The sequence below is a fragment of the Pseudopodoces humilis genome, chromosome 5 (assembly GCF_049639895.1).
Source record: "Pseudopodoces humilis isolate 2021_Gansu_Grassland_sample_001 chromosome 5, ASM4963989v1, whole genome shotgun sequence".
Lineage (NCBI taxonomy): Eukaryota > Metazoa > Chordata > Aves > Passeriformes > Paridae > Pseudopodoces > Pseudopodoces humilis.
Genome location: NC_142204.1, coordinates 31,254,486 through 31,281,946, shown reverse-complemented (window position 1 = coordinate 31,281,946; position 27,461 = coordinate 31,254,486). Strand labels below are relative to the sequence as shown.

At 37.7% G+C, this 27,461-nt stretch overlaps 1 protein-coding gene across 10 annotated transcripts in view; it reads right to left on the bottom strand.

Moving 5' to 3' along the window:
- Nucleotides 1-10,446: 10,446 nt before the first annotated feature.
- The window catches only part of ATP2B1 (ATPase plasma membrane Ca2+ transporting 1), a 60,367-nt gene continuing 43,352 nt past the window's right edge, over nt 10,447-27,461 (bottom strand). For 5 of the 10 annotated variants that reach the window (XM_088055914.1, XM_014248911.2, XM_014248910.2 and 2 more), the window contains exons 12-22: nt 26,163-26,400; nt 25,119-25,298; nt 24,943-25,030; nt 24,536-24,642; nt 22,488-22,679; nt 22,073-22,286; nt 21,714-21,925; nt 19,693-19,800; nt 17,655-17,837; nt 17,266-17,424; nt 11,621-13,073 (exon numbers count right to left, since the gene is read on the bottom strand). In XM_088055914.1, coding sequence (XP_087912040.1) covers nt 12,762-13,073; nt 17,266-17,424; nt 17,655-17,837; nt 19,693-19,800; nt 21,714-21,925; nt 22,073-22,286; nt 22,488-22,679; nt 24,536-24,642; nt 24,943-25,030; nt 25,119-25,298; nt 26,163-26,400 — 1,993 coding nt within the window. In that variant the 3' untranslated portion in view covers nt 11,621-12,761. Of the gene's footprint in view, nt 11,588-11,620; nt 13,074-17,198; nt 17,425-17,654; nt 17,838-19,692; nt 19,801-21,713; nt 21,926-22,072; nt 22,287-22,487; nt 22,680-24,535; nt 24,643-24,942; nt 25,031-25,118; nt 25,299-26,162; nt 26,401-27,461 lie in introns of those variants that run through there. The other 5 variants (XM_014248913.2, XM_014248914.2, XM_088055916.1 and 2 more) reach the window with 5 other exon arrangements.

The following is a 27,461-nucleotide window of genomic DNA, read 5'->3' as shown; positions in this document are numbered from 1 at the left end:
GAGTGGAGTGACTCTCCCCCTCTGCTCTGCTCTCAAGAGACCCCTCCTGGAGTGCTGAGTCCAACTCTAGGACACCCAGCACAAGGTGGACATGGACCTGTTGGAGCAGGTCCAGAGGAGGGCCACAAAAATGATGAGTGGTCTCTTGACACTGATAAATGTTTGAGATTTTTCCTTTTTCAATGTAGGGATTGTATTTGTATGGAAGCATAAATAAGAGAATTTATCTCTTATTACTGATGCCTGAAGGGAAACGTGTGAAAGAAAACTGCATCATTCAAGACCAGCACTTTAAAACAAATAACCATCTGGATTAGAAGCTGAGGGTGACAATTACTCTGCCAAAGAACCTAAAGTCATTAGAATTTGTATAAAAGTGTGTTCGTTATCCAAAGGTCTTTTGTTTGTTTGTTCCTTTTAATTAGATGCTTTTGTGTAAAAGATACATATCTTTATAATGACTATAGGGATTAAATCCCTTAATGTTCCTCCCTTAGTACCCAAACATCACAATAAAAACACTGAGTAATAGGCAGCAGCTGCATGTAAATCTCTTAGTGTTACCTGAAATGTCAGACTATAACTCTTGCCCTCTATAATGTATGTGCATTATTTGAAGCTCAGAAAGTTTGCAGTCCCTGATTGTTTTTAGATAATTGAACAGGTTTTACTATGAAATTTTCTGTGATAATCCTATCATGGTGTTTTATATCAGTAGCATCACTATGTGGATGAATACCCAAATTTAAAGAACATCTTCCTTTCTTTTCTCTAAGGTTTTAATGGATGGTCAAAATCAGTAAGGTTTCCTGTGTTGCCAGTAACATGAGTATGTTGGTAAATATATTTTTATTTCAAAGCACTTGCATCCAGCTTTTCTAAAAATAAGTAAAGCAGTTTTTTTCAAAATTGGTATCTAGTATGGTGTCTCTTTGCCATGCAATACCTGAAATTCTGTCATGTTGCAAAATTCAATGTATTGGAATCTAGCTACTTTATCAAATTGTTTGGTAATGTGCACTTAAAAATCAAGAGCTGTTCCTGTGTCTGAGTTCGTGAGAGCTAGAATAGTTTTGGAAGAATTTAGTACACCATAGCAAAGGTTAGTAGAAATTTATTAATGCTTCAGAAGGTGCTATATAGAATGATTGAGAGCATCTTCATTTGGTATACTTTATAACAGGATCATTCATCTGCTACAATGTGGATGTTAACTGCAAAGGTGGATGAATGAAAACTGGTGAATTGTATGGAGATGCCTAGTTTGGTAAAGTATTTCTTCAGGTATGTACTACAAGGTGACATTTCACCTAAAGGAAAACAATCTAGGGGATAGAATAAACAGAACAAGGAATCTAGAATAAGAAATCTAGCTAGAAGAATGATCTCTTGATGTCAGAGCTCACCTAAATTTTCAGGAAAAAACTTAATTGGCCAAGTGGAACTATGTTATGCATGTTTATAGGTAATTTTAACAAGTGGCCTTTAAAAAAAGTAAAAAAAACCAAATCTTATAACTCTGAATTTTAATTATACATAATTTTCAGGTGTAAGTATTCCCTGGAAGCACCCTAGTAATTTCTTAGAGTGCTGAAATAAGAATTATCAGCTAGACATTAATCCTATTTCTGATTTTTTCTATAATCCTCCATACAATTAGTTTCTTTAGAGTGCACATTTTCAACATCAGTCTTCCAATAGCAGTAAAGCTAAAATAAAGTCCTTGAAACCAATGTTTGCAACTGCCAGGTACAAAGTAAGACAAATGATAACAATTGTAATTACAAAAACAAGTCAGGAAAGCGATATGCCACAATTATTGAAAAATAAGGAACCTAATGGTTCTTGAATAACTGTAGCTACAACATCATGTTACTTTCTTCTGCTGATTGCTTTCTGAAGGGTGAGGTCTGACCACCAGAGACTGCAGGTGCTTAGCACAGGGCTGTGCTCTATGCATTTGTTTGGCTGTGTCATAATGCAAGACTCCCACACCTCCCATGCATCCTCTAAGAGGATCCTTGACTCTGTATCCCATGACTGGTCCAGAAATTACTTGAGTGCTGATTTAGAAGAGCTGCTCTCTCCTCTGCTGCTTCTTTGTGGCATCTGTCTAAGGGCAGAGCCATCAGTGTATTTTACCAGGGCTGAACCAGACTTTTGTTAGTATGTTTAAAAGAGCTAGGAGACTTTGATTCTCTTAAGTTAGCTACCTGTCCAGAGGGACAGGAGTCAGGAAGCAGTGGCAGCTGCTTCATTTCAAGATAGTTGCAGAGAAGATATGAGAGAGAGACAATGTTACAAATCATATCTGTGTTCATCACTACTTTACAGAGTAGGACAGGGACTTGTGTCTGGACAAGGAAAAATCTGCATCTGTACCTATTCAATTTTATTATTTTATTTTATTATTTTATTTCTGTTGCAGCACTGTCTGCTTGGGCAGGAGGAACTTTCCAGTATGACAGTTGGCAAACCCACAACATGACAGACTACCACAGATGCTTCCTGCTGCTACCATATAGATTTTCTCTTGAATATTACTTGTGTGGCTGATGCACACAGAAGAATGAAGGGAGTGGTAGTAATTTCAGACTGTCTTATTATTAAATACATTGTTCTGCTTTTGTATCAAGTACAAAAGCTGCCACTATAGATGAGATAGCTAGACACTCGTCTGATTCAAAAATGAGTGATGTCATTACATCTTAACAAATCATGCTTCTAAAATGGTAAAACTGTAATCAACAGGCCCTGTTCCACTGGTGAAGCATGCACATATAGCAGGTCATCTTGGGGGTAGAAAACTGCAAATACCTTACCCATTCCATGCATTCTTCTTTAAAGCTCCCTTTCCTCTCTTGCAGGAAGGCTGTATACATACATAGCTGTATGTGTGTCAGCTTGTGTCAGCCCCTTCTTGCAGTGGCTCTAGTGTTATGAAATTTTATGCTGATCTGAGCACAATGTCAGGTTCTGTTCAGAGAAGGACAACTCCTGAATGGCTGAACAAACCATGCACCATAGAGTGCAATGAAGCAGGAAGCATCTGCTTACTATCAAAAAATGAAGTCAGGAAGAATGCCCGCGATTTTCTTTTTAGAACAAGTTTGCAAAAAAACCCCTCAGGCTTCCAGTAGCATTCTGTTGTATCACAGAATGTTACCTGCTTTTATCATCTTGCACATTACTAATTGCAAGGCTGTAGCATATGGATACACTATATGCAGAATCTCCATCACAATCCAGTTGCAATTCTCCAGGCTGTTTTACAATGGCAATTAGCAATACAGCTACTATGAAGACTGCTCCTAGCTGCAGGAAGAGTCAGCAGGGCTACATAGCAGACAAGAAATGCAGCAAATTGCTGCAATTCACTTTCAAAGTTACAAGGGATACCTGGGTGCCATAACTTTTGCAGGGGCAGTAGCAGGAATTGCCCAAGAAGCACGGTCTGGTGGTTTCTGCCCATTCAGAACAAACCAGGCAGTTTTCCATCAATATCCTGTAAGGCTGCAACCTAACAAGTGTCTTCACACCACACAGTCTTTCTGATGGAGACAAAATACTAAATTCAGGCTAAAAAGATCAGAAGAAAGCATGTTGGAGATGAGAGCTCTAACTTACTCTGTGCACTCTTTCCATTTTTTTCCCCTAATTCTTACTTAGAAGTTGTTTGCTGGCTACTTTGACTCTGGTTTAAGAGAGTTCATCTTTAACTAGGTTTATATTTTGAAGAACATAGTCTGTCATTATTATAAGCAGCTGATTCTTGCGTCCATAAAACAGACACTGAATTTCCCAGATGTTGCTATGATTACATTATTGCTACAAGAGCTGCTTTCAAGATCACTCCTGCTGCAAGGAAGTTTTTCTGCCTTAGTATTCAATATGATCATGAAACTTTGTCTTCACCAAAAATATATTAACATTTGCAGATAAGCACATTTTACTGTGACACACCACTTAATTATGTTATCCATGTTTAATTTTGGTATTTAAATAAAAACTACTAAATTTAAGTTTCTTATATCAGTTTACCAAGAACAGTTGGTGTTCTAGTTTTGTTATGCTCCCTGAAACCTATCATCACTTATGTGAAATCCTAGAGTGGTCCATAGTGGTTGTCAAATTTTGGTATTCAGATTCACAGCACAAATCATCATTGAGTCTTCTCCCAGCCAAAACAAGAGGTAAAGATGACTGAAGTATTCAAGCATAAGTAGAATAGTTTGTAGTGCTCCTGACGTTAATGCCTCAAGCTGGATAAATCTGCTTTATAACACAAGCTTTTCAACTTGAATATTCATGTTTTTTGCTCTTCTTACTTCTTTCATGTTACCCTACTTTTCTTCCCCAAAAGTTTTCAAAAACCTTCTTGTTGCTCATATGTTTCCTTCCACTCTCCCCATTCAATTCCTACTTCCTTCCATCTATAGTGCCTTGGTTGTTAGTTCCTCAAGCTCTAGACTGGGCAGCAGGAGTCACAGGAGGAGCTCTGTGCTAGAGTTTTTGCTGTGCAGAGAACACCCCACACCACTTGCCTGCAGCAGCAGTTTACCCGAAATGCTTCCGGTGTGGTTGACCACGCTGTCACAGAAGCTGTTGAAATTGCACAACGGAGAGAACACCGCAAGAAGAGAGGAATGGCAACCTGGGCCAGCAGCACATGCTACAACCTCATTCTGTGAAAAATTCAGTTGCAACCCAATCACATCCCTGCAATGAGTCAGAGCAGTTTGCTTATAAAAGGTACTGTTTTGCTGGAAAGCCAACAAGGCTGACTGTAGAGGTACTTATAAGTTGAACTTGTCTATGCTCCCTGCTGGTATAGCAAAAGAGATCCCCAAAACGAGGAGATACTCCTTGACAGATGTCAAAGCTTGCAGATAGTAGACCAACCGGCATGAACAGAAAAATAATAAATCTCCTTCTTGAAATGGCTAAGCCCTTTCATTTCATAACACAAAAGCAAACTGTTGAACGGTGTAATTTTATTAGGGTGCTTAGTACATTTTTCCATGAAGTTTACACTGAGGCCTGATTTCTGAATTACAGCACAATCATCAAGACTTACAAGACTAAGACAAGGCAAGAAAGCCACAGAAGCACTTCTGTTTTATTTGGCAATATCCCAAATGTAGTCAGTTTGGAAATAGCTATCTTTGGCTTAACTGTTGGACTTGGATTGATTCCAAGTGGAACGTTCCAAATTGTGTCTATGATAGTATGCATGAGTGTGTCCCAGTATTTCAGTGTTTTTGACAATGATTGTCAAGAGATGAACCATGACTTTGGAAAATAAACGCTGAAGGGTCTATTGGTTGTGCTGATTGCCTTTGGGGACAAGAAGAAAACCAATGGAAAACTGTTTTCTCAAGTGGAATTTTATCAGCTCATACTCCTCATCCAGTGATCAGAAGCCCTGTAGCATTTCTTCATTCAAATATATAAAATGCTGATTGTGTTGATTGGTATCAAGCTGACACTTGATCATTTATTGACATTCAGACTTGGGTCATGGGTTTATGGCTCTTTTGAAAAAGGCTGAAGTCAGTGAGATTTAAAGCTATAATAACTATTCAGGTACTGACTTGCCTACAGGATTGGCTGGGCATCCCAAGCTCTTTAAAAATGACAGTTCAGAATACTTTTAACCATATTCTGTAGAGTTATCTTTTATTGAATCATTAAGACTTTTGAAATTAGACATGCTTCAATATATTGACTCTACAGATGAAAATACTAAAGATTTCTGCACCTTTAAGGTAGAGAGCCATTACACAGCATATTGGAAATCAGTGTTGTAGGTGCTCCCCCACATCCTCTAAACATGCTTGTGTTAAATGTGTTCTAGTTTCAAAAGGAATGTGTTATTTCTAAGAAAAAAAGACTATGTTTCTGTTTTGTAGAAACTCAGCTATTTTTTCAATAGTTAGAATGTCAACTTTTGGGTTGAATCATCTCACTACTATAACATTTGATCAGCCAGGCAGCCAATTTTACTATGCAGGTTATGCTTGGACTCTGAAACTTTTTCCCATTACAACATTTTTAAGATCAGAATGGCAGTTTCGTAATGTCTTTCTACATTAGCATTAAAGTTTTATAGGCAATTATGTGAGAACCAATAAAAAGAGACTCCAACTCTGATATAATACTAAGTTCTTTAAGTGTAGCAAAATATTTCTGCAACTCAAGGCAGAAGGGAGCAGTTGTATGCAACATCAGAACTGGTATTTCATTTCATTTCACCAATCCTTTGCTCAATTAGATAAAAGCCTGTAACACCACCACTCCATGAAGTAAGGCAAGGAGAAAAAGTCAGCTTCTCAATTCCATGTAAATTATAGTCTTCTATGACTAAAAACATACTTTTCAGTACTCTTTGTCTTGATCCATTAGAATAATATAAATTCCATTAGCTTTATAGGCCTGCAAGAGAACCTCCTTTTTTTAGAAATTGATCTTAAACACTTGAAACCAGAAAAAAAAAAAAAATACTAACTTTGAGAGAAAGGACTAGGTTCTTTCAAGAGTGTCCTAAGTAGAGAGCACAGCAATGAAACCACAAAAATCTTCAAATAAACTAGAGTTTAATTTTTCTTAGAATCAGTTACAATTTTTTTCTTTCTACACCTAAAAGAGGCAAATAACAGAACGAGAAATCCTCTCCTTGAAAAGAAGCTGATTTCCATGGGTCTGTGGCTTTCTAGAGATCATGTTAAATAAAATCTGTGGGCTTTCCTATGAACTACAGCCATTCAAAAAGGTTTACTAGAGCAGAATTGATACAAGCTCTGTTGTCACAGTAAACATTACAGCAGGCAAATATCAGCAAGCCTTTTGGTCAGGTCAGTTTAAGATAAGAGAAAGAAAATACTCAGCTGCTTTCTTGCTTGGCCTCAGGTTTGATCGTTCCAGCGACTGATGTCTGTTGAATTCCGTCTATGTATAAAAAGAATACCCATGAGGATTATGAATAAACCAAATAGAATTACACCTCCTGCTCAAGAATTTCAGGATCAGAGAATTACTGAGGTTGGCAAGGGCCTCTGCAGGTTATCTAATCCAAAGCCCTGCTAAAAGCAGCATCAGTGCAGCAGTTTGCTCAGGGCTGTGTCTAGCTGAGTTCTGAGGCTCTCCAAGGATGAAGACTCCCTAACCTCTCTGTGTGTTTTCTTGTGTTCAGGCAGTTTCACGTGCTGTCACTTTTGACTGGCTGGGAAAATCAGAAACTAATTTCTTAAAATGGCATCAATTTAGCTATGTTCTGCTAAAACATGATGGACTTTATAGAATCTTTATGGGCTAAGTAACCAGCCGAGCTATTCTGGTGATATTTGGCCTGCAAATTCTTTTGGATTTAAAAACTTTGTAATGTAGTTCATACTGTTGTTTTTCTAATTGAGAAAAAAGCTGTCTGTCCCTCTTTAACTCTTTTTCCAAAGCCAATTTTTTCCATAGATCTTGTTGAAAGAGCTCTCCTATGAGTTGCTCTGGGCTCTGGCACCAAAAGATGCTGCCATATAAAAAGTACTCCCAAAATTTACTGAGAGTGGGTGAGATCTTGAAGTAGAAAGCAGAAGACCAAAAGGCAAGATAGAAATATGATAAAGGAGACAAATCCACAGCTGTACATCTTGCCCCATCTATTCTTCACTGATTCCCTACAATCATCCTTGGCAGACTGGAAGGGGGAAGACAGGAAGGAGATATCAAGTTGTAATTCACGCCTATCCATTGCTAGATTTATTAGAACAGAGCCTAGTTGATTTGTCAAAAGGAAAGAAGCTAAGAATGACTCATCTCTTGGGGAAATTAAAATATGACAAAAAGCACCTTTTCCAGTTTTCTTTTTATTTAAAAACACTTATTTATATGAATGCTTTCTTAATGATTGTCCTCAATGAATTCAACTGTTGCACTGATCAGAACATTAATGGCCAATACATGGCAAGTGATTAAAGAGAAATCTTCCCATCTCTAAAGCAGTGTTGCCCAAAACAAAATCCTGTGTTCTACCAAAATATCAGTTGAAAGAATTCCCTACTTCATGCATCCTGTCTGACTCATGTGTTCTCTGACAGGTCCCATTGCATGGATCTGAATTTTGTAAATTGTTAATTTTGCAGATTCTCTCCTAAAATACATAGCACAAAACACTATGCAGTAGCTGCCAGCACAGTAGTCAAAATAAGCTATGTATTTTCCCACAAACATCTGCTAAATACAGGCTTACCTTCAGATGATCTTGCAACTACCTTAGGTCATAACTGAAGAGGTTTTGTACCTAACAGCCATCAGAGCAACCAACTTGTGGAAAACTGAGAAAATCAAGTTAAATCCTGTATTTGTAAGGCTAAAATTGTCAAAGATGAAAAACATATCTTCTGGGGTTTATTTGTAGAGTGGCTTTTTTATTGTATCTTAAATCAAAAGTTTGGGAGGCTTCTCACACAAAACATTTCAAGTGTACACCCTGATTCTCTACAAGAGATTGAAAGCTTTAAAACAGGAAAAGCCAGTACTCTGTGCCTAAGCAGTTGCCATGGAGTGAATCCAAGACTGTGCCTTTGCCAAGGAGGAAGACATAGAAAGGTTTTCTGTATGATCATACTTACAGTCTTTCAGCATAATTCAGCTTCATGCCTTGCAGAGAGGCAGCCTAGGAAAGCCGATGAAGATGTTCAGAAGATGTTAGATGCTGCTATGTTTGCAAGGACAAAAGCATCAAAGGGATCCAGAATGCATATTTCCATTTTAGTGAGCAGCTGCTGCTTCAGGTTTGGATTGACACTTGTCATTATACCAGAATGTGAGATGATGCTCCAGTATTCCAGAATGTACACTTCCACCAAAAGCTGTTAATTCCCAGAAATATTCCTGCTATTTTTCCAAGTTTAAATTCCTACTGTCTTCTATTTGGGGCAAGTCAAGGAACCCTTTTCAAGCTGAAAATTGTATGGATTTACTCTACATTAGTAGTAAAGAGTCACTATCCAATGAGCTACCTTTTACATGCTGGTTTTTTCAGTTGTCTAAGCCCATCCCATCATTTTCTTAGCAAAACCTCATCTCTGAGTACAAAGGATAAATAATACCTGTAGGAGGTTTCTGTTTCAGATACTAAGTCATATCTCCTTGCTGGATGCTGCAACCTCCTGAGGAAGGTGGTTAGGTATTTCTGTACACAGTTCAGGGGAGAAGATTGGCAGGAACAGCTATAGGCTCCTTATTCTGGCCCAGAATTTCTCATGACATGGCCCTGAATAAGCAGGCCTAATTAGTCTGGAGATAAATTGGAGCTGGACCCTTCATGCTGGCCAAGCTCATCCAACAAAGTTAAGGTACTGCAGTGAGGGCTTGAAATCTGTAAGATCAGAAGAGATGCACTGCTGGGGGAGAGGGTGCAGATGGAAAAAGCAGCAGCCCTTAAAAACCAAGTGTTTGCATTAGAAAAGTAGTGCAGACATTAAGATACTATAATTTATGTAGTGGTTACTATGATCTGGATTATTCTAGAGCTCTGCAGAGGCTAGAACTACTAGCAGTAAAAATTGAACTTATCAGGCCTTTGGAATCACTTTCCAATACTCAGTACACACAAGTTATCCTTCCATGAATATTACATTTGCTTGCTTACTTTGAAACACATTGGAAAATTTGCTGTTATTCTAAGAAAGCCTCAGTGTGTTATTTCATATTTTTGACTGCTTGTACTTGCTACAGACCCCTGCATTTTCCCACTGATTTAGCATTAAGGCATTTGTTTCCATTATTCTCTCCGGACTACTCCATGACACAGCATTTTCCTATTCCTGGTAAGGCCATTACAGAAAAAAATGAGTCCTCTTATATTATTAGCATTTCCAGCCCTCCTTCAGCACTAAGATGAGGTGTCCTAACATATACACAACAACAGTAGACATCCCACCCAGGAAACCACATTTTAAGCCACTCCAAAGAGTAGTCAGGCTAGAACCGAGTTTATGTTCAAAGTCACTATTGCTCAACCATGTACACAATATACCATGACCTTTTAAAAGATAATGAGCATAAAATTGTAGCAAGAGCTGTTTTATAGAACTGGCACGCATTCAGGTTTAAATCACTACTGTACTGACATTCAAGAATTTCAGTCCCCATACAGACTGAGATGAACAGCACTTTTATTTATTTCAGTTACAAGAAGAAAGACAAGTAAACCTTACAACCAGAAAGGCAATGAAGGCCTCATGAGCTTAGTGAAAACCATTTCATAATCTAGGCAATGTTATGATTTCTTGAGATCACAAAGAAAGCATACCCCCCTCTTAAACAACTTTTCCTTGTTTCTGTAAGGAAGTTTCCTGTAAGAACAGCACACTGATGTTAACAGAATCAAGAGGGACCAGCGATGTACAAAGCCTACATTCACCCTCCCACCCCCCCACAAAAGGCTTAAGTGTAGATTTTATTTCAAAAAAGATAACATGCAGTCATGATCACACCTAGAGAAGAGGGGAAAATTAAAGTCTGTTTTGAAATGAAGTCAAATCATTATTCATTAATGAAGCTAAACGAAGATACTTTTCCACATGGCAGTGTACTTCACAGGTAAAGAAAACTCCCTTTATTTCAAGCCAATGCTTATCTGACTTTTGTAGTAAAGAGAAAATAGCTTACATAAAAACTGACCCCCCCTACCAAGCGCTCTAGATAAGAACTATGATGTAAGAAAAGTGCTAGAAACATGTGGGAGAAATTACTATACAAAGTGTCAAGTGCAACCCCCCACCCTCGACCCCCTTACCTAGAATTCAGTGTATTTACTGAAGTACAATAGAAAAGATGGAATTCAGGAGTGGTTGACAGTGGGATACAGTGCCACAGGTTGAACAATATCCACTAAAGGACAACCCCAAGCATGCATGTACCCCACCACAAGGGAAAGATGTGCTTGAGCTTCCCAACCTGCTCATTTCTGCAGTTAGCTCTAGTATTATTTCCTTCCTCATTACCAACTTAATTCTTGCAGTCCTCCGAAGGGACCACTTTAAAAAAGTCCGTAATTCTGGATTATTTGACAAAAAAATTCACTTGCTATTTTAAAGAATACAGAGCTGGAAAAAGAAAATCTTACAACTCATGTCTTCTGTTGCTCTTTTAAGTAGTATTGGACCTATGAGGAATATGAGGAAGTGCCAGACCAAGTACTGTTTCATCATCCTTCGCTGTCTGAACAATACAGCAGAGGCAGGCCATAACTTCTTCATTCAATCTCTAGTCGATCAGTTCTGGTGCATTTCACCTGTGCTTTATGTCAGTTCTCAGTCTCCCTCACTTAAGCAGTCAGAGATACATTTATTACACGGTACTCACAGCGAGTCTCAGAATTTCAGGCAGACCTATTAATTCCCCAGGAGTATCCTTTTGGCTCAGTGAAGACTTTTGAGTACCTTAACTTACATTCATTCTGAAGGCAGCCACCATGTTTCCATTTATCCAAGGAGCTATTTGGAGTGGGGCTGTTACCATCTTGAAATTGCAGTTTAAAGGTAACTGGTAACACAAAAGAGTACTTTCTGTATTTCCACTGAAGGAGCTGAGAAAAAAAAAATCTGTAAGAAACCATTGCTGCAATTTTATTTTAACAAAAGGGCAGATTTATTCATGTTTACAAACAAGTTTCAAAAACAAAAAGGAGAACATGTATGCTACCCACTAACAACCTTTCAAAATGCCAACAGCCCTCATGCTGCATGAAGGATTCTATAGATTAGAAAAAAATCACAGTTCCACTCACAGTTCACCAAGACAGCACTAAACTAACATGATTAGACAAAAACAAAGGACTAAGATTCTGATGTATTTTGATTTAATCCATTTTGCCCGAGATAACAGAAATATTTCAAGCAAGTTCCATCACGTATTGATGTCCTGCATTAAACAATCCTACTAAGTTCTGAACAAAAGTTATTCATTAAGTTTCTCAAAATTTTTAAAAATTAAACAGTTGTTTCAAAACCATTAAGTAGTAAATGTATTTAAGAAACTAATTAGGACAGAGGCCATAACTTCATTAGAACACCACTGCTCATGTTTTTACAAAGCATTAGTGTTATCTATTTGGCTATTAGTAGTAGCAATTTATCTACAATATTTAACAAGGTAAATTGCAGGCAAAATTTAGTACAGTTTCAATAGAAACACCCTTTTCCTGAAAATACAGCAGTATTTGAAGGACTAGTTTTTTTGGTTTTTTTGTTTTGTTTTTTGTCTTCTCTGCATCATTTATAAGGAAGCTTCCCATCTATGAACAGGAACAAAAAAGTATCTACAAACCTTGTAAACAGATCTGTATCATTTATAAACATAAATAATCCAAATTATTAACAGCCAACAGCAGAAATTAAAGTATCAATTCAATGATCCAGGGCCTCCTTGCCCTTCCCAGCTTTCCCCTCAGAAAAGGATCATGATAAACTAAAGCTCTGCTAACACACTCTTCAGGACCATTCTTAGTACAACAGATGATCCACAGGTCACTTATGCTGAGTTACTGTTTATCTGTCAGAGTTCATTATTACTCCCACCCCCAGAAAAGCACCCTCCAGTCTGGCAGAAAGCTTTTTTTAAAAAAATAAATCTACATTCGTACAAGTGTTTCTTCTGTTGAAGTCCAAGACAAGAATATCATCTTGTCCATCATAATGTGTGAAGAGACCCAGTTTCAATTTCTTTACAATGCAGCTAGTGTGTTAACATTCAGCTTACAATCAGAGTGATGTTTCCAAACTATGTAGTGGGCTCCCTGGGGATGAAGAGGTAGCAGACTTGTTCTTGTCTGTTGTAAGGTGAATTCCACTGTCAACCGCATTGTTATTTCTATTGGGAGAGGGAGGGGGACTAGAGTTGCGTTTTGTTGGAGCGTCATCTTCAGCATCAGTATCATCAATAAGGGGAATATGAGGCTCGGAGTCTTCTATTCTAAACTCAGGATGCGTCATAAAATTGTGAATTGAACTTCGTGTCTCAGGTTTCTCTAGCCCCTCGTACAAGGAGCTACGAAATGCATTCACCACTCGGATCTGTAAACAAAGAAAAAACGTTGTTAAAATGCTGCAGATTTACTCATCATGGCATGGTTCTTATGAGTTTGAATCCACAAACAGCTAGACATGAGTGAACCAAATTTGTATGATGCAGTGGAACTTGCAATAAACTGTAAAAAATGAAGAGCATTTCAGTAGAGCACTGCCAGTCTACACAGTAGGAATAAAAATTGTGAAAGTACTGCAAAAAGCTGAAGGGCCCTAAAATTCAGCCATGGCACTAAAATTGTTTAATTACTTAACATGGGCTAAGCATTTTTCAGAAGTGAGGCCAACAAATATTTACTTATTCAAAAATTAAATAAATCTCAATGAGTGTTTTATTGAATATTTGTGTGAGATTGGAGGGAGGAAAGGAGGGGAGAGGCTGAAAATAAGTTAGGGGATAAAAGGGTCACTAATTCTCATGCTAGGAATTAGGATGTCAACTGACTATGAAAAAGCCAAGCAAGTGTAAGCCAATGTCACAATGAACGAACATTTACAAAGTCATGCAAAAAAAGGATACCGCTGTAACAGCTGTAAATATTCGAGTATATAGCCATTTACCACGCTAGAGAAAGCTCCTTAGTGAACAGTGCTTTGGAAACTTAAGACCAGAACCAGGAAATTGGATACTGTATTGTACAGTTTAGTAGCCAGGACAGGTTGTAACTTTGAAGAGGCTACTTAAGTAGCGCCAAGTATGAGAAAAGCAGGATGATCAGCCTTTGCACGAGTCTTCAATTTACATTGAATTCATGGACACAGTTCCTAGGCTGAGGGCTGTTTCATGTCTTTTTGTTGTCAAATATTTTTTGAATCAGAAAGCCAACAAAATTCATAAATGAACCTTTCATAGTTAAATTAGATACAAAAGAAAGTACAGCTTTGTTTTGCAAATTGCGCGTATCCAGGCTGGCTTGAATTTAAGCTTTCTGAACTAATATTTGAATGATGAAGCCAGCTGCCCACACTCTCCTTCTCCCATGCCCCATGTTTCCCCGATCAACTAGAGAAATTCAGGATTCATTCTTGAATGGATAAAACGAGTAAGGTGAGGCAGAAGTCATTGAGTCATTCATCCAGCACTTTTCCAGCACTTTTCCTGAGATAGTTTCCCCCTACTGTTGACTCCCTATTCAATTCTCAACATCCCTACCCTGAGCAAGTCTCCAACAAAGCAGTGTGAAATAGTGTTAAATAGTAAGCAGCAGAGCAACTCTGTAGTAAACAAGAACTTGCTGTTACAAACAGCAAGTAAAATTTAAAGCTTTTTTTAGAGCATCCATGATGACTTGTTTCAAGCTGAGAAATACATCATGACTATATTCCAGAGTTCCTCAACAGGAAAAAGTAAAGTGACTTCCAGGTGAAGGAATGAAGCTGGAAGGTCAAGCAGATCAAGAGCAGAGACTTTAAAACAGCTAAGATACACCAGGGAAGTTCACTGTAAACAGACATGGGCTCCCCAAAAGCAATGTGTTAAATCAAACTGGTTAAATAGAACCACTGCACATGATAAAGTCTCATGTCCCAACTGTGTTCTTTGACCTCTAGAAGTGGGGCATCCTCTCCCAAGCTCTGCTCCCTCAGACCACTTGTACAAAGAATTTTACTCCAAAGTGATCATGTCCCCATTTTTATACTACAGGTACATGCTGGGCAACTTAACCATGGAGGCAAGGGAAGAGGGCACAAGGAATAAGGGGGCGTAGGGATGGGGCACACCATCAAGGGGGAAGACATAACTACCAGTAAGGGGAGGACAGAAAAGAGTGTGAATGTGCTGGAGAAAAGATTACAACAGCAGCTAGTACTTGACTGTTCATTGCATGAAAAACTTTGAGCACATTGTCAAGGAGTTGGCGCGTTATGCTAGGTTCAAACAAGTCCAGCCAGCTGCCTAAACTGTCTTGGCACTTACCAAGAAAATAGCAGTGACAATGCCAGACTGAAAGTTTGCAATGACTTTATTTGGCATGTTGCATCCCACTGGGCCATTTATGTGGCAAAATGAAATATGAATGTCTCATGGGACTGTTTTTTCATTGCTTACTGATGAGATTTTAGAACATCAGAAGCAATGAAAAACAATTCTGGCTTAAGAGGAGAGCTGTAATTATCATAGAATATAAAGGCTTGGTTCCCATGCAGAATGCAATACACAAGTGGGCTAGACACTACAGCAAGCCCAGGACTCTCAGAGTCCAGCCACAAAAGCAGAAATCAAAATTTCAGCACTTAAAAAGGGAAAATCTAGTGTTTTGAAGGCTCTATTTTCAACCACTCAAGATAATTAAACTAGAGGGATAACTATAAATAAATCATGGAAGTGAGGTGCAAACAAGACAATTTGTTAAGTGTAATTCATACTGTCATCAGGCCTTCCTCATATTAGTACCAGAATAGCAAGGAATGCAGTTGGCACTCCAAATCCTCCTAACCAGATGGCTGCTTAAGGGTTGCAACCTTACTTCATAGGAACTATGTTCCAACAAACAGCTCCAGATAAGAGACAATAACACATCTGCTTCCCATTAATCTATATTAGTTCTCAAAAGTTGTTCTTCTGGAGAGTGTAGCAGAAGGCTGTAGTAGTGAAGATAAAAAACTAGTTCTCTGCTATGGTAGCTCTGTATCTGGTCATTTGATGCAATGAGATGCTGCAGTGCCCAGTAGATTCTGCTCAAATAGCAGCATGGAATGACATTGCTCTCTAGAGAATTCTGAATGTCTAATTAATGTTCTGGAGTGTAGTTAGGGATACAGGTTACTAATTAGCATTTTAACTAGGAGATGCAATCCTGTGCATCCTTAAGTGTTAAATCTACTTTTCATTTTGTGTTCCTGAGGCATGCAAATTTGAGAGCTGGGCTTCTCAGTACTACTGCAAGGTAGGGAAGTACCTGTCTCACCACTGGAGAACAAATACAGAGGTAAATGCTTGTGCAAGCTCACGTGTGAACTCTGACCAAGCCCAAAAATAAAAAAATAAACCTTAAAAAAAAAAAAAAATCTGAAGAGACCATTTCACTTAAGACGGCTCCTGAAATTAAGGTCTTCATCCATCTGGTAATCTGAAAGTTTAAGCAGGGAGAGGAAGGGGGAGAAGAAGCCCTCTCAGAGTTATTTTAAAAAAAACATTATTTAACCCATCTCTAAGAAGTTAGAGGAGAAAGTTAAACATGTATTAAGAGGGAAAACTCTGAACAAAGATATTGGCTATTAGTATTCAACTACAACTACTACACATCTTCTGGCTCCCAAGTTTAGGCCTATATCCAAGAGAAAATAAATCTCCAGCCTCTACAGAGAGGAAGGCTGAAACTGAAATGCTACTTAAGAGCACAATATAGAGAGGGTAGAATTGAGGTGAGACAAACTTCGCTTTCACTGATGGTTTATGAACTGCTCCCAGAAGAACCTAGAGAGGAAAAAGAACTCTTCAGATTCGAATGTAAGTTTCACCATTTAATGCTTAAAACTTTTTTCTTTTATATATTAGCTAATTCATATTTCTTCTGACTTGTATGCATTTTAGAAGCCTTGTTTCGCCACCTGAATCCTGATGTTGAAAAAGTTGTTATTCAGTAAGTATGGTCCAATGAAAGCGGAGATTCATAAAGTTCCTTACAGGCTACAAAGAAAATGCATTTAGTGCTCCATGTTCTAACTAAATTCATATCTTCAAGATATCATTTGCTTCCAAATCAGCTTGCTTACTTAAGTATTGTTTGTGCTGCAGTGCAAGAGATGTGTTTTTGTTGACCTGGGTCCATGATTATACAGTTAATTCACTTATTCAATGCAAATCACTCTAAGAGGCATATACTCGAAAATTTACAACAGTTTTCCCTTTTTATCTTAAAAATCCCTCTGTACACGAATGGATGAAGGCACAGGATATGCAGGCTCACAGCTTTCGCATTAAAGTCTTTTGTTGAAACTGTTCCACCTGTTCTCAGCCCTCTAAGAAAAAAAAGTCTTGAGGACTCCACTTTGTGGAAGAGCTCTATAAAAGCCTGAACGATGATTTTAAGTACTAAGGAGAAAATGAGAAACGTTAGGTACGTGAATTAGGAAATGTTAATTTCATGCACTTTAGGAACACACACTCACACCCCACAGTAGTAGAAGCAGTAGTAGAGGAAAACACTACATGTGTAGGGGTAGAAATATTTGTTACATCATGGTGCTGGCTGGCGATGGAGGGTTGCCGCCTTAGAGCCCCCTGAATGGTACTTCCACTCTGGAAAGCATTCACTACATCCATCTGCAAGGAATCAGAGATTGTGACAGCTTGCTCAGCAAGAGAGAGAGAGAACAAGAGAAAGGACCATCCCATCTATAACACACAAAAAAGTAAAGAAAAAAAGGCACTTTTTAAAAACAGAGCAGATATACAGGCAAGAGTTGCATTTAAAGCTGAAGAAAACAGAGGACCCTGAGGGATTACACATCCATCCATACCCCCTTTTGGCACTCTCAGTCACACCAGTTAGAACAGCCACCTTAGTCAAAAATGGAGAGATTTCCCTCTACACCCACTGCATCCTACCTTTTTCAAGACCATACCTGAGTTTGTATCCTGTTTAGGCCCCTAAACCACAAGATCTGACCACGACGCAGTTCTCTCTCAGCATGATCAATCTCCTCTACATCTTCTGCTAGTTCTTCTTCAGGAATCTCTTCCTTTTGTGTTCCATGACCGGCTTCTTTAAGGAATTTCAGTCGGCTGGTTGGAATTGTTGAAATCAACTAACAGTGGATAAAATATATAAATCAGGATTATTCTTTTTTTAACAACAAAGAAGGAGTAGTACCAGTCTTAAGGCTTAACAAATATCCTGCACACAATTAGTGAAGTTGAAAAAACTAAATTATATAGACAGGATGAGTGCATCAACATAAAACAATCACTCCAGGTGAATAGCTGCAAAGCTGTAAATATACTTACTACCTCAACCAAGATGAGAAATTAAACTTGGACTACAAACCAGCCTTGCCAGGGATAAAGAATTCCACATTAACATTACTTGACAATGCCAGGAAGGAGCAGTACTGAAGCTACAAAAGCCATTAATCCTGTAGATTGTACTTGTATCTAGAGCTTTTAGAGTTTCATCAATTTGATGAGCGTGATGTGTCACCTCAAGTGAGACCTCCATCACCTAAAGTAACCACAATTAATTCAGAAATACAGAAGAGACATTCATTCATTCATTTGTGACCTGAGAGATATCTATCCTTTTGCAAGGTGAGTGATGTTTCTGAAATGGTATGTAGCTCAAACTGTTACTTTGCTACTCCATGTAGAGCAGTTAATATACCTTAAATTAATCAAAAGCTACATGTGGTTAAGGGGAGTAATATTTTGATACATTGTATCTAGCAGATCCAGATCAATTCCAAGACTGTTTTCCTTGATCGTCACAAACCTAGAAGACAATTTCTGCAGCTGCAGAAGAAAAAAGTCTGTTCCATAAGCAAGATAAACAGCCCTTTATGCTGAAACTGCTACTATGAATGCTCCCAGCTCACACTTCAGCTCCTATTATTCTCAGAAAATTAAAGCTCTTTGACTTTAATGAGATGCTAGGACAGCATGAACTGCAGCAGTGAAGCTTTGCCCTTGCAAGCCACATTGGGTCAAAGGTATTTCAAGCCATCTCAATTCTCTTCTAGGACACTTTTAAACCTCAGAGTGACTCTATTTGATTTTTTTAAATAATTAATTTTCCAGAGAACCTTGTTAAAAAGCTTAGTCACTTTTAGAATATATATCTATGTATATGTATTTACAACGAAAATTCATTCTACCAATTTTATGGTGAAACATGAAGTGTCTTTTACTTAGTGGAAGGAAAGGAACTGTAATGGAAAACTCTTCATGTGGTATGAAAAGTTTAGACAACTATGTCATTAAATAATAGAAAACTCTGTAGCTCTAAAGTTTCACGTAAATAAGCTTGCTGTTTACAAGCACTGTTGTGCATGCAATAGTAATGACTCTGGGGGGAGGGGAAAGGAAATAAAAGTCCAAATGTAATATGGCTTAATAGGTGGGAAGACTTTTCAATTATGTCACAATTATGCAAAGGTAGATTAAAGAGAAAGTTGGTTTGAGTTTTACTGCATTTCTTGCTGCTCTTGGAGGTTTTTAAATCAAGAAAATACTGTCAAGTTTAGCAATTCTTGATTTTTCAAGAAAACCATAAAGCACCAAGTTAAAATATATTTAACATTAGCCTGTTCATTGCATCTTGTATTCTTACCACATTTTCTGGTACTCCTATCTGGCTGAAGATATAATTTCATATCTAAAAGGTAACTACAGCTTCTGCTAGTTAAAAATTGCTAAACAAACCAGCCACGGCATCTAGTTATGAAATGTAAATAATTGACCCACTCTGAGGAAGGAGTATTCAACTAAGAACTAACTTTCTAGCTATTGAACAAGTCAATTTTAATTAATATTTACTGTCAGTCTTCATATATTCATACAGTCCACTTGAAAGATCTGAATGCTAAAGACAGTGTGTTTGGGTTTTTTTCCCATTTAAAGTATACTGTTGCAAGTAGATATTTGGCATTTTTAAAAATCCTAGTTTACCTGGCCCCAAAGTAATGTGCCCATGCCCAGGAAAATGGACCACAGCCACTGTTCAACTGAGAGTTCTGAGCAACTGAAAGGCTTTCCACCAAACTGCACAATAATTATCTGTGAAGAAAAACATAATTAAACATGTATCAGTGACCTGTTAGTAGAAAATTCCCTAATGCTTTGAGATCACAACAGACAGCTCTGCAAGAGAACATGGGATTTCCCATCTTATTAAGCATATTCTTTCACTGACTCAGCAGTTTGAGCAAGCTTCCAAACATAAGCCATATTCTTCCTCTTTTCAGTACTTCAAGAACTACCCATTTATTCTTCAAATGTCACACCCATGAAGCCTTGTTGAGTCCTCAGTTTTGCTTGTAGTTTTTTCCCTTCATTTCACGATTAGAGCAAGTATTTGATGCTACAAATGTACAGTGGTTACTTTTGCTATGAACATCCATCTTGGAACTAAGTCCAAGATTCATAAACTTGTATTAATAGAATTCATAAATCCACAAGACATGAAATATCTCAGAAGTAATCCTAGAGTATATTACTGTGTATCACATCAGTGTTAAATATCAGACTTTAAATCACACATGTGACTTTAAATCTTGGGGGAAACAGGGCAGAGATCTTAAAAGCTAAAGTAAGTGAGCTCTTACTGTCTTAGCTATTACAACAAGCTGTAGGGCCCCAATGAGCAAGGTATCTCTGCATAGGAATTATATGCATGAAAGTCTGCCCTGGAGAATCAACAATTCAAAGTAGCAGGGCAGGCACGAAAAGGAGACAGTATTGACCATTAAGTAGGGCACCTGACAGCTGAAAAAGCAAAGAGTATCTTCTGTTATTAGCTCAGAATAAAACACTGAGATGGCAAATCAGGAGTTGGGAAGTGATTGGGACTGTCAAATTTATAAAGGGAACATAGCGGCAGTCAGGAGTAATTTCTAAATAACAAGATTTTCTAAATCTAATTTGTAAATATTTGGCTTTGTTGCACAACGACAGTCAATCTGCTGCATACATAACCCCAAAAATAAGAGCAGCTTTCTGAAGTGGTGTCATCTATAAAAATCTAAACGTGAGAGAGTAAGATCCCTGACTTAATGTGAAGCAGTGGAGTGTAAGTTTCCAGTGCTTGAACTGATATGACTTCCATCAACTTCATGAATTATCAAGTCTAAGGAGAAGCTTAATATGTAGGTTATATGTCCCAAATAGCTTAATCCATAATGAAAATGGGTTCTGAAATTAAGCAGTATACTGATTTGTTTGTTATTTCTTCTGACTAAATAAAGTGAAGGCAATTTAGAGGGTGAAAATATTTCTTGTAAACTATTTTCTGCAGATTCAGTTTTAAATTGGTGTTTCTCAACACCAGCATGTGAACCCAATCAACTGCAGCATTTCATTTCCTTTTTTAGCATGTACTGATTTAACTAACTAGCTTTTATGAATTCCCCTGTGTACCCCAACAGAAGGTCCCTAGACATCAGGGTTTTTTCACTTAAAACAGCACCTTTACAATATATACCAGTAGGTATTACTGATTCCTGTGTCAATAAGGTAAAAACTGACACTTAAATTTCTAATGCTTATTCATATCCTAATCTCATGAAGAAAATAAGAGAGTTGTACCTTTTCTACAATTGCTTAAATGGACTCTCATTCAGAAACACAGGTAGATATTATAAGAAAGATTTAGGGGCAAGGGGTCAATGAACAGATGACAAAAATAATTCCTTTATATTTTTCTAAGAGACTAGAACACCAAGATAAAGTTGGAGAACTAGAAAATGCAAAAGGTAGCTACAAATACAATATTCCAGCATTACCAATTACAAAGAGGTCTTACCTGGAAACTCCATCAAGCTGCACTTACAACTTACTTATTATGTGCTTGACCCTGCAGGTTTTCCACATTGCAGAAATTAGATCTCTGGCACTAGTTGATTGGCATTTCCAAGGTAAGCAAGTACATCAGCGCACTAAATTTTCCCCCCACCTTCCAAGAACCTGCTTACCTGCACAACAAACGTCCCCAGCACAATAGAACAGAAGATAGCGTTGTTAAAGATTCCTTCAAAAACATTTCTTTCACCATGAATCTTTCGGGCATTAATTTCATTAAAAAGCTGCATCATCACAAACGTATTAAATACTATAGTATAATGCTCTGAAGGAGGAGCATGCAGAGGTGCATTTCTTCCACTATCGATATCAAAAATTTTCTCACCTGTATATAAAAGGCATTTATGAACAGCTTAATTAGTGTCTTTACACATGCACTACAAAAAAATAAAAAAATAAGCAAAAAAATAGTTTTAAAAACACACCTCTCTACAACATTCAGAATAAGTTTGTAAAGCCTTAGTGTCCTTACCAGCAAACAGGAGCGTGAAGACCACTACAAGCTGGTAGAATGCATGACCCAAAATGTTCTTCATCATTGTACGAGAAATCAAAGGTTTGTTTCTACCATAAGGCTTCCGCAACAGAAGAGCTTCAGTGGGTGGTTCTGTTGCCAGGGCAAGAGAAGCTAATGTGTCCATTATGAGATTTACCCACAGCATCTGCACGGCTTTAAGTGGAGAATCCTATAAAGATAGATACATAAACCCTCCAATAGAAGTGCAGAAATTACAGCTAATATTGGCATTTATCATACAATATTGGCAGGTTCTGAGGAGCATTATGTTCTTTGGACTACTGTTTAAGTGAAAGTTTGAACTTAAGAATTAATCAATCATGACTTTTTCAACCTTTATTAGCTGAAACAATCCCCCACTGGTACGTACTTGTGTTATGCATGCTCCTGTAAAAGCAACAATTACTGCTACTACATTGACAGTAAGTTGGAACTGAAGAAATTTGGAGATGCTGTCATAGACATTTCGTCCCCACATAACTGCTTTAACAATACTGGTGAAGTTGTCGTCTGTAAGGATAATATCAGAAGCTTCTTTAGCTACGTCTGTTCCAGCAATACCCTGATAGAAAAAGAAAAACATTATGAAATATTACAGGATGCACTGACTTTTTATGACAAAAGCTATTATGTCCTTGGTCAGCATCCACTTGGATGGACCATGTCTGAAGGACTCCTTTAATGCAAGCACCTAAAGACTTATTGAAACAAGTTCTGCTCAAATTTGGGGAAATGGAAACAAAGTAATGCTCTCTTTAAACTAAAGGCCTTGATATAAATTTGAGAGTTGACAGTAAAGACACGCTAAGTTCTCCCAAAGAAATGTCTCCCAAAGAAATGTTACCAAACCCTGTTCAAGCTGAAGGCCACCAGATGGTGCAGTGCTACAGTTCAAGCTCTGTCCTAATTACTTTGTTGTATGGATTCCAGCAGCAGGCAACACATGTGCTTGCAACACAGTGGGATGATAAACATTGCCAAAAAACCTCCTGCAGAAAGGCATTAGCATTGAACAGTAGAATATGCAATGTCATCCATATGCATTGCAAAGCAACATGTCATTCTCAAATTTTAAGCACCTCTAGTCTCCTATAGTACCCCAACAGCTTATTCTGTAATGATGCCTGAAGACAACTATTTCAAAAATCTTTTTCTTTTGCCATTCAAAACCCATCAACTCAATAGCAAATTTAATGATCCTTATTCTTGATATATTATTTTGTCAAGGAAGTGAGTCACCTGCACAACTATGTGTATGCCTTAAAAGGCACCTTTAGATTTCATATGGTATATTTTAGATGCTATTAAGGTAAGAAATTGGAGAAGATATCTCCTTACACAGATGAACACAGACAGCAACTGCAACAGGAAACAATCAAAAACAGATACACAAATCTGCCCCTGACAGCAGGCAGCTACAGCAGCTATACCATACCAGAACAGAGATACTTGTTACAAGACTCTTACAGTCTAGACAACATTTCAGGAGCTGTCTAATTTTAAAGTTACATTTTTGAAAAACGCTCCTTGAGAATGATGTGAAATCTCTTTCCCATTTTTTTCTCCCAGGAGTAGAATCTGAATCTGTTTCTTTTTCTGCATGGGGTATAGGAAGAGTGTGGTCTTTATTTTTTCTTTCCTTTCAAATACTTTAAGACTACAGTGACCTGCCATGACCAAAGTTACATTTAAGGCTGAGGAGGAATCCTGTGGCAAAGGGAACCTTGAGGAATCTGTCTTACTCTGTGTCTTGAAAGAAAGCTGAAACCCACATACTTGAGGCATGAGTCTATGCAGCATAAGCAGTTAAAAGAAGGGATATTGTTTGGCAGCCACATGAAAGGGTAGCTGAGAAAGCCATGTAATCTAACGAATCATCCAGACAAGTGCTGATCCTACACTATCATAAAATGCTGTTGCTTCAGTTGTACTTCAGATATACAAGATATGTTCTTCAAAGCCGTTTTGAGCATCAACTGGCAGTCTCTTATATTATGGTCTCCCTGTTCCTACGTATCCTTGAATGGAAAACATGATTAAGCTCATTCAATACTGCATATAAGTTTTACTCAAAATCAACAAATATTATGCTATTTACAGCCTAAAGTCACTGTTTTATGGTGAAAACATTTCAGAAATCTTCAGTATTCTGTTCCAGTACTTTGCAACAAGTTTTTGTGTAAACCATTTTCAATTTGCAAGTAATTGGCAATCTTCATTTTTAAAGTTTTATTTCATGGTGAATGGCACGAGAATTTTTTCCAAATAAAAACACAGTTAAGTTGGAATGTTGACTTCATTAACATAGTTGTATACTAGGCCCATGAAACAAGGGTCTTCAATCTTAAGTGATTTGAGAAGTTATTGATAAAATACTGGGGATTTAAAAACACTGGGGATTTAAAAACAATATCCTACCATAGCAAATCCAACATCTGCCTTCTTCAAAGCTGGACCGTCATTGGTACCATCACCAGTTACTGCTACAACTTGCCTCTGGTCAAAGACAGTGCTGTCAATTATACCTAAAATAAAATGGCATACAAGTGTGACATTCTAAAAGTTCTAAATTAACAACACAGCTGAGATTCAACCTGAAAGAGAAACCCAGTTTTTGTCTTTATCAGTCATAAAACAAAAAAACAAACAAAAACAGTCACCAAAAAAAGTTCTCATTGGCTCCATTTCTCAAGCAGAAAGAAAAAAAATCAGTTGGAAGCAACTTCACAGACATTTCCCATTCTTCAGTCCTATTTTTTTTTTTTCCTAGAAGCACAGGAAAAGAAATCTAGCTTTACTTACAAGCTCAGAGAATTTTTGCCTACCTTTTACTAGAGTGTGTTTGTCAGTGGGTGAAGATCTTGCAAGAACACGAAGCTTTGGCCAAATTTTATCTATTCGCTCTTGCTCAATCTGCAGAAAGAGCATTGGTTATATTTTACACACGTAGGAGGCTTAGAATATCTGTTGATCTACTTGATTAGAGAGTCAATGTGCTTACCTCTCCTTTTTCATTGCGTATTCTCCTGTTAAAGTCTTTGCCCTCCAAACACAGGAAGTCTTCACCAGGATTCAGAATACCACATTTCAATGCAATAGCACGAGCAGTGTTAATGTTATCACCAGTGACCATGCGTACAGTTATGCCTGCACGTTGACACTTTTTTATTGCATCAGGTACCTGTAAGCAACAAAAAACCACACAGGCTCAGAGACTGTAGATTAGTTAAATAAATCTAGACATGTGAGTAAAAGGTACAGGATAAATGTTATTTTAAAATTAAGACTGTATTTATGGAACATTAAAAAAAAAGATTAAGTAGCATACCACAACTCTCTTCCTAAAAACCACACAAATTGTAATTCTGGCAAGAGGCTTTGTGCCACTGCTATGTCTGTTCCCCACCCTCCTGCAATTTTTCAAATACTGCAGTATTCAAAAATACCACAAAAATCTTCATGACATATAAGGCTATACTGAGTACTGGCATTTTATTTATGATTATGTGAAATAAACTACAGCTGATACTCCACTACTTCACCCATAACTTTTACTGTAAAGTGACAATGGTGCAGATCAGCTCCAATTTCCACGTGCATGTGGCATAAAAGCTTTCACTGTTGAAAAACCTTACACCTCAACCACAAGCTAAACTCCTTGCCCACAGATCTCAGCAATCTCACCTCTCCCTCATTCCCCATGAGAAGCTGGTAACAAGTACAATGGCTAATCTTATCCAAACCAAAAGTCCTACTGTTCCAAGTGGTAAAAAAATAACAAGTTGTTTCATTTGCTGAGATCCTGCACAATAAGTACCTTAAGTTATTAGTTTGAACAGAGCTTCAGTAACACAGTGTAAGTGACATTAAGTAGTTTTAATCTGCTTTTATAGCTCCATTAACTTTCCCTGCAAGAAATTAGATTTTCATTTATTAACTATGCTTAAGGCATACAATAGCAATTCAGTTTCTGAATCATACTCTGCATGATGAAAAACATGAAACCCGTGTATTTGAACCACGGCAGCTTAGCTGGTGACCCTACCTCAGGTCTCACAGGATCTTCAATCCCAACAACAGCAATGCATGTCAGACCAGTAACAATATCATTTTCATTGTCCCACTCTGGCTCAGGCTCTCCTGCTGGGAAGTCTCTGAATGCCAGGCAGATGGTTCTGAGACCTTCAGAAGCCATTGGCTCAATTACAGTTTTCACAATATCATCGCGGTCCCTAGGTCTAAATACCTTTGGTTCACCATTAGCACTCAGTATTTTGAAGCACCTGGAAAGAAAGGTTTAAAGAGTTATCACATTTTAAATAGAAGTTCAACCCACTCTTTGACTTATTAGTCAACTCTAATAAGGTTTTTTTTTAAGCTATGTTTTGCTAGACTCACACACAGGCACAAAAAGCCAGTAGCGATATCTCTAAGTTAATCTTCTCCAAATGCACTTTATCTCTTCAGTTGCAAAACACTTTCTGTAGAAAGTTAACTGAGCCACTCATCCCAGGATGAAAGTAATGCCCAATGAATTTCACATACAAACATCAGTTACCTCCCAGAAGTATCCATTTCTCCATTGTATGTAAACAGACTGGTGTCTGCACTGGTTAAGTGAGGAAACCCAGTTCCAAACTCAACAAAATAATCCCACTTTGTACTCAGGTACTGGTACCCTGAGTACAAAAATCTTTGCAGCCCTTCCCCCCCAGTCAAAGTGCAGAGAATTCAGAGAGCATCTGGTATGCGAAGCAATGCGAAAAATTAAAAACAAATATTGAAACTGATTAAAATGTTTGTATAGGAGACTAGATTCACTACTATGCACTCCAGCATTTCAATACATGCTCTCTTCATTGTTTCTTCATGCCAAAGATGCCACTGCTTTCACAGACACCATATATACTTTATATACTAATATTGATGCCAGGAATATAACACTACCAACGATTTTGAACAAGAAATTTAATCTTGCTCATGTGTTCTTCACAAGGTTTTGCCATAAAGTAACACCATTATGCATTAGTTTTACAAATTAGTACTAATACAGCACCAGGGGAAAATTAAATAAATATGGAATTCATCACTTTCATTTAATTAAGTTCAGACCTTGCAGAACTGCAAATATGACAAGTGTTACAGTTAAGTGTATAGTCCAAAGATTTAGGAAATTCCCTAACATTTCCACATCATACAGAAAATTAAAATGAAGCTCCCTTAGAGCTTCAAAATTCATGGCATAATTGAAATTTGAAGTCTATGTGAATTTTCTGATTTTACTTGTCTGTTCAAATGTCAGCAATCATTGAGGATATCTAGTGTTAGCTGCAATCATAAGGCT